This window comes from Trachemys scripta, chromosome 5 (genome assembly GCF_013100865.1).
Source record: "Trachemys scripta elegans isolate TJP31775 chromosome 5, CAS_Tse_1.0, whole genome shotgun sequence".
NCBI classification, from domain to species: Eukaryota; Metazoa; Chordata; order Testudines; family Emydidae; genus Trachemys; species Trachemys scripta.
This window is the reverse complement of record NC_048302.1, coordinates 115831898-115839466: the sequence shown is the minus strand read 5'-3', so window position 1 is coordinate 115839466 and position 7569 is coordinate 115831898. Positions and strand designations below refer to the sequence as shown.

At 40.6% G+C, this 7569-nt stretch overlaps 1 protein-coding gene across 1 annotated transcript in view; it reads right to left on the bottom strand.

The window, feature by feature from the left end:
- Positions 1 to 6430, bottom strand: part of S100P (S100 calcium binding protein P) — a 7318-nt gene extending 888 nt beyond the window's left edge. The window contains exon 1 of the mRNA XM_034772338.1: positions 6241 to 6430. Within this exon, the coding sequence (XP_034628229.1) occupies positions 6241 to 6378 (138 nt within the window). The 5' untranslated portion in view covers positions 6379 to 6430. The remainder of the gene's footprint in view (positions 1 to 6240) is intronic.
- Positions 6431 to 7569: the final 1139 nt, after the last annotated feature.

The following is a 7569-nucleotide window of genomic DNA, read 5'->3' as shown; positions in this document are numbered from 1 at the left end:
CCAGCCGGAGGCGCAGGGTCTGGAGGCTGCCCGGCAAACCGTGAAGCCGGTAGCGCTTGGGCAGCCCTTTTTGCGTGGCTAGGAGGGAGAGTTAGGGCGGGGACTTTGGGGAATGGGCGGGGAATGGATGGAGTTGGGACGGGGCCGGGGGTGGGAAAGGGACGGGGCCAGGGCCCCGTGGAGTGTCCTCTTTTTTATTTTTTTAAATATGGTAACCCTAGATTTGTTGCTTAGTATCAGGGGGTAGTCTTGTTAGTCAGTATCCACAAAAACAACAAGGAATCCGGTGGCACCTTAAAGACTAACAGATCTATTTGGGCATAAGCTTTTGTGGGTAAAAAACCTCACTTCTTCAGATGCATGAAGTGAAAATTACAGATGCAGGCATTATATTGTGTTTTACTTCAGTTAACTTGTTTTGATTTCTGGTTAGGTTCCTTTAGGAAAAAAATCCTGGCTGACTTCCCCAGGGCTTTGTTTCTGCTGAGTCATTCCACCCGCTCACACTAGGATATGCAGAACTTTGGAACTCTGTGTTATGCTAATACAAGGCTCTGTGAGAGTAGTATCTGTCTAAGAGAGGTGAAAACGTTATCTACTAACTAGCTGATCTTGTTGGAGAAAACAGAACAATACTTGGAAAACTATGGGGCCCAGATCCTCCTCTCATTGAGGTCAATGCCAAAAGTTCCATTGGCTTCAAATGGAGCAGGTCCATGGGTTCATAAAAGTTGTGTGTGTGCACGCACATTTAAAAGGTCTGTGACCCAAATCCTGTCCTTAAAAGGTATATTTATATATATGGAATGAATAATTAAATGCTGTAGCTATCAACAAATCTATAGGTGCATGTATTGTACCTGCTTTAAAAACATGTTTAATGACCAAACTTGCATAATGCTAAAGATGCTAAACAAGATACTCCAACCCCAGCTAAAATCTTCACACCTGAATTTAAAAACATCCTTTCGCAGCCTGCTCCCTCAAAGAAAGAAAGAAAGAAAGAAAGAAAAAAAAAAAAAGAAAATCCTTAATAAAATACATCTGTTTGAACTATACTAGAAGGTCAACAAACAGGCTCTGTTGGACCAAGAATGGGAGCATTAAAATAAGGCCTCTTCATTGAGAACAACCTGTATGCAGCCCCCACATGTGAACATTTTGGGATTGTCATCTTGAGTGTTCCAGTTGATCTTAGTGACTTGAACATGTTAGTCACGAGGAGCTGTGCACACAAAAGACAGACTCTGAAGCATTCATTAGTAAAGCTAACTTTGAGTTATGGGATAAAAAAATGGTATCCTAACCATGTCCTTTTTGTTTTCAGCCTATCATAATTTAAATTGACCAACTTGTTTCAAACTGCCCACAACAATTAACCTCTGGCTGAGATTAAACATGACCATTTCCAGGAAAAAAATAATTTATTTTGAGAATGTTTTAAAGATTTTTTTTTTTTTTTTTTTTTTTAAAAGGATTACAACAGGTCTTCAAGCTTGAGTAGAGCTGGGTGAATAATGGAGCCTTTGGTTTGCTGGCCATTTCAAAAAGTCTGAAACAATGTGGTTAGGTTCAAACAAAATTGAAATGTTTTATTTTAATTTTGTCCATTTTAAAATGTTTTTGAATTTAATGTAAAATTCAGGAAATATGTTTAGAAAAATGTTGAAATGAAATGTTTTGATTATTCAGATTTTTTTAAAATTAACAATGGAGCCAAATCAGCACAAATTCATGAAACATTTTGATTTTTCAAAATATACATTTTCACTAAAAAAAAAATTCAGTTTTAATCTGCATCCCGGCGATGATTTGTTCCAATCATAGAATATCAGGGTTGGAAGGGACCGCAGGAGGTCATCTAGTCCAACCCCCTGCTCAAAGCATGACCAATCCCCAACTAAATCATCCCAGCCAGGGCTTTGTCAAGCCAGGCCTTAAAAACCTCTAAGGATGGAGATTTCACCACCTCCCCCTAGTGCTTCACCCAGCGGCGGCTCCAGGCACCAGCGCTCCAAGCGCGTGCCTGGGATGGCAAGCCGTGGAGGGTGCCCTGCCGGTCCCTGAGAGGGTGGCAGTCAGGCATACTTTGGTGGTATGCCTGCGGGAGGTCCACCAGTCCTGTGGCTTCGGTGGCAATTCGGCGGCGGGTATGCCGAAGCCGCGGGACCAGCGGACTTCCCGCAGGCATGCCACCGAAGGCTACCTGACTGCCGTGCTTGGGGCGGCAAAAAAGCTAGATCCGCCCCTGGCTTCACCACCCTCCTAGTGAAATAGTGTTTCCTAATATCCAACCTAGACTTCCCCCACTGCAAGTTGAGACCATTACTCCTTGTTCTGTCATCTGCCACTACTGAGAACAGTCTAGATCCATCCCCTTTAGAACCCCCTTTCGGGTAGTTGAAAGCAGCTATCAAATCCCCCCTCATTCTTCTCTTCTGCAGACTAAACAATCCCAGTTCCCTCAGCCTCTCCTCATAAGTCATGTGCTCCAGCCCCCTAATCATTTTTGTTGCCCTCCGCTGGACTTTTTCCAATTTTTCCACATCCTTCTTGTAGTGTGGGGCCCAAAACTGGACACAATGAATTTAAGAGGATGCAGTTTTTATAATAAACAGAGGATGGCAGTAGAGACCTATACAATATAATTAACTAAAATACTGTGGTTTTGTTGAAGCTAGATTTTATATAAATATGAAATTGTGTAAATATTGATCAGTTTTACTGTGAATTTTAAATACTTAACTTCATTGAAATCTGAAGGGTTTGAAGAGTCAGAGTCTAATTAGTTCAGTAATCATTTTATTTTTCACTGATTTAATGTAATTTTTTTAAATAAAATGAGGAATTATAACCTGAGATATGCCAAAAACTCACCAGAAATACAGTTATGTGAATAGTCCTGGCTGAACAATATATGATCAAAATTTTGTTCCTTTCTTTTTTTCAAATTATGCATAAACAGATTTAATTTTAAGTTATTCAATGAATTATTTGTGGAGCCCGGTCCATACCCAGGGTCCCTGGTGGGTTGTACTGGGGCAGCTAGCTTGCACTGAAGTCCATGCCACCGCATCCTCATTAGTATTATTATCCATACTAGATTAAAGCTACTGTGGATATGCCTACTTGTGTTACAATTACACCTTAATTTGTTGTGTAGATGCACACAATAAAGCAGAGCTCTTGCAAATAGCTGAAGCCCTGAGTGATCACTGAACATCATACACAGTTCTTAGTGCTCTAAGAATGCATGCACAGTTGTTTGGAAGTTCAGTGTTGGGTGTGTACAAAATGGAACCACTTTTTGAACATTTGGCCCTAGGCTGTGGCAATTAATGGGAAAGATTTTACTTTTAGGCAAACAAATGTAACTCCTGTGAGGCACCAGGATGTGTAAAAGCAGAATTTGGCCCAACAGCTTTATGAAATTTTTAGTGATATAAAAGAAATGGAAACAATCAAGAATGAAAGTTATGACTTTGAACCAAGTAAAATTGTTATTGTACAAGTAAAGTGAAATGCAGTAAATAAGGAGACCCAATAGTGGGAAGTGAAGTTAAACTTTTGCATTTACATCCTGGGAAGCTAACACACATTATGGGTGGTGATTTTAACATTTGTTAATTTGCAAGAAAGATTGTGAATTTTTTAAAATAAAAATGTATTTTCTCTTCTAACTTGACCTTCACTAACCTTTGCTGCTAAATAGTAATCTCTCTTTTAAAAAAACCCCAAACCACTAAATCTGGAAGCTGAGTCTGAATACTGCAATAAGCAAGCCATAGTAGGGATTAAACCCAGCCCAGTTCAGCAAAACATGCATTAGCCATCTTTATGCTGCAAAGACATGTGCAAGACTTCAATAATCCCCAAAATGATACAAGGACACTCGCCGCAGCTACAAGCATGCTCCCATAATGCAGTAGCTTGACCTAATGGGCCAAATTCTTTCCTTACATATGCATGCCTTACTGCTCAGTGAGAACCAGGTGTCTATATGTGAAGCCATGATTTCCCTTTACTGAATGAAGTTTGATAAAAACAAGTCTGTATAATAGTCTAAAAATAGATGAATGCAATTAAATTCAAGTCAAGTCACAAATTTTAGGAATGGATTATTGGTGGCTATGGCCAAATGCAAACATATTATTTAGAGCTCCCCAGAAAATGATAGTGGAAATATTTCTGTTTTCTAATTGAAAAGTCAAAAGACATGACATTTTTTAAGGAAGTAAATAAAAAAAAATTCCATTGCAGGGGAACTGAAGTATAATTTTACAGCTGCCAGGCTGAAAGGCTATTGTCAATTTCAAAAAGTTGGAAAAAAAAAATGTGGCTAGGTTGGAACAAAAGTCTTCACTTTGAAAGTGAAATTGACAAGAGCCTTCCAGCCCAGCTGCCTGAGAAACAGGGAGCTGGGGCATTCAGCCTTTCTGGCCTGGGGGCCAGAGTGGGTGTGAGGGAGGCGGGGAGACCGAGTTTTCCAGCTCTTTGGACCCTAGACCAGGGGGGAGGTGGGGAGGCTGGGGGCTTGGGCTCTCTCTCTCTCCAGCTAGTGCTGGAGGCTGATAGCCGGAGGGCAGAGAGCCAGGGTAATCAGCCTCTGCAGCCCTTCTGGAAAGATTTGTCAGACAGGAGCCTTCCAACAGGAAAGCAGGCAAGCTGTCATTTTGATTTTCCCAATGGAAAATTGAAATTTTTCATCAAAAGTGAAATTTTCTCACAGGAAATTTCAGTTTTGTGAAAAAGATGTTTTTAATTGGAAAATCATTCTGACAAAAATTTTCCAACCACCTCTAATGTTACTGTTTTCTAGAAGGTTTCAGAGTAGCAGCCATGTTAGTCTGTATCCGCAAAAAAAGAACAGGAGTACTTGTGGCACCTTAGAGACTAACAAATTTATTAGAGCATAAGCTTTCGTGGGCTACAGCCCACTTCTTCGGATGCATAGAATGGAACATATATTGAGGAGATATATATACACACACATACAGAGAGCATGAACAGGTGGGAGTTGTCTTACCAACTCTGGGAGGCCAATTAAGTAAGAGAAAAAAAACTTCTGAAGTGATAATCAAGATAGCCCAGTACAGACAGTTTGATAAGAAGTGTGAGAATACTTACAAGGGGAGATAGGAAAATCTCCTTTGCAACTTAATGTTATTAAGAATGGTAAATATCTCATGATGCCACATTACAGAGCGTGGAATACTCCTCTACACTGGCGCTTTACAGCGCTGAAACTTGCAGCACTCGGGGGTGTTTTTTCACACCCCTGAGCTAGAAAGTTGCAGCGCTGTAAAGCGCCAGTGTAGACAGTAGCTACGCCCCTCGTGGAGGTGGTTTTTTAAGAACGCGCTGTGCCACGACTACACAAGTGGCAGCGCTTTAATGTTGCCAGTGAAGACGTGCTACAGAGATAGATGAAAAATACTTAAGAGCACATTCTGATTATTTAACAATGCTGTTATCTGAAACATTTTCGTTATTTCTTTCCCTTTATTTGTTATTAAGAAGGACACTTCACAAACAGTTCTTCCAAGTTCATCTACTCTGTCCCACTGCTGCTTATATATCATACTTGTATACATGCTCAGATATCACAGTAAGAAATGTGGTATAAATGCCTAGACCAAGAGACTCCCCATTTGTTGTCATTATATTCAATTGTTAGCATCACAATCCTTTTTCACAGCAGTTAATTGAGACATCATATGGGATTACAAATTCTGGTGGGGAGTAAACAACAGGAGCAGATGACTTCTGAAGAAGTAAATATTCTGTTTAAATACCATTGCCCTGAAAACTAGAGAGAGGAATAAGAAATACAGAAAACCTGACAATCAGTATCGAGTCTGACTACTGCATTCAGTTGTGTGATCTGCGTTCACTTTCAAAGCCACATTGTCAGCATGGGATAGCTTGGGGTGGGGAAGGATAGCTCAGTGGTTTGAGCATTGGCCTGCTAAACCCAGGGTTGTGAACTCAATCCTTGAGGGGGCCATTTAGCAAACTGGGGTAAAAATCTGTCTGGGGATTAGTCCTGCTTTGAGGAGGGGGTTGGACTAGATGACCTCCTGAGGTCCCTTCCAACCCTGATATTCTAAAAGATCCCACACAACTTCCCTTAACAGTAATGATTTCTGTAGCCAATTCCCTGCACAAAACACCAAAAATGTCTCTCTCCATATTGCTTTAAGTCTATTACAGAGAAAATATACTGAACCATCACTTTACCGAGAGGAAGTTGGGTAGCTCTTTTTCCAGGAGGGTCTTTAGTTCTCCTTTGGTGAGGGTTTGCTTATTGCCTTCAGCCCCAGAATACTTGTCAAAGACATCAATGATCATTCCCATTGCAGTTTCCAGTTCAGACATCTTTGCTAATGGATTCTGGCTTCCTTCTTTGTGTGAATAGCCTCTGGCCCTTCTTTAGAGAGTAGAGACTGAACGGGTTCTGGGGTGCTTTATATAGCTATCACATCTCATTGTTATACAGTGAGTGGAGCCAGTTAGCAAATATTTACACCTTAAGCACCGCTTTTCATCATCTAGGTGCAGCTTGAAATCAAATTCCTTTATAAAGAAATTCAATTCAAAATTCAAGCTTTATCAGTAGGGCAGAGCTGGAACAATGATTTATACATCACCATAAACCAGCCACTCCTTCAAGATTAAGTGTGATTCAATGTAAGCTTTTTAATCAGTAAATGGCTAACAGCCCAACCCTTAAAAGAATGTATATTGGGCCTGCAATGGTGAAAGAGCAGCAAATTACTTCCTACTCATTGCAAAGGGTTGCTATAGGGACTCTGAAAGTTGCGATCTTTTTCAAACGACAACCAGCTGAGTGGCAGAGTTCTGAAGTGTACAAGGGCCTGGGCAGTAGTTTAATTGAATACAGACTGATATATTGCACTGATGATGCATGGACATCTGGGCCCTTGGACAGTGATGAGATTAATCTTTAAGTGTCATGAAACTGCTTAGTATTGGCCTACATCAGCATCAACAGAGAGTTTCTCTTTTCAACCTTACAGCAGCATCACCTGTTCTAAGAGACAAAATCACACCAAAACTCCATAGTCTTCAGCGGTTCCTGATCTCATCTGTGATTCACTTGAGGAGGCTAGTCCACATTTTTTAAAATGTCAACTGACTCTAGCTACTGTATCTCAGAGATTGATTTCAGGGGCCCATCAAGGCAGCTGGATCCTACAGGAACATTGAAATGGATGGAGCCAAAGGGAAGCTTTCAGAAACATTATCTGTAGAAGACCCCTGGCTCTGGAACTCTCTGTCACCTGAGATTAGGATAAACCTGAGTTTTGCTGTCTTCACGGCAAAGTTTACCTCTTTATGATTGAGGTTAGTTATGTACAGCATAATTTATAAGAGTGGGGAGATTTTTTTAATTGAGGGAATTTCAAAAATTAAATTAATTACTCACAGAAATGTATAATTGGCTGTACATCAGCAAGTGCCTGTGGCATGTCACCCACAAAAGATCATAGAGCAAGAAGATCTAGCATGGGCACATTAAAAACTAGTGTCACTGAAGCCACCCTG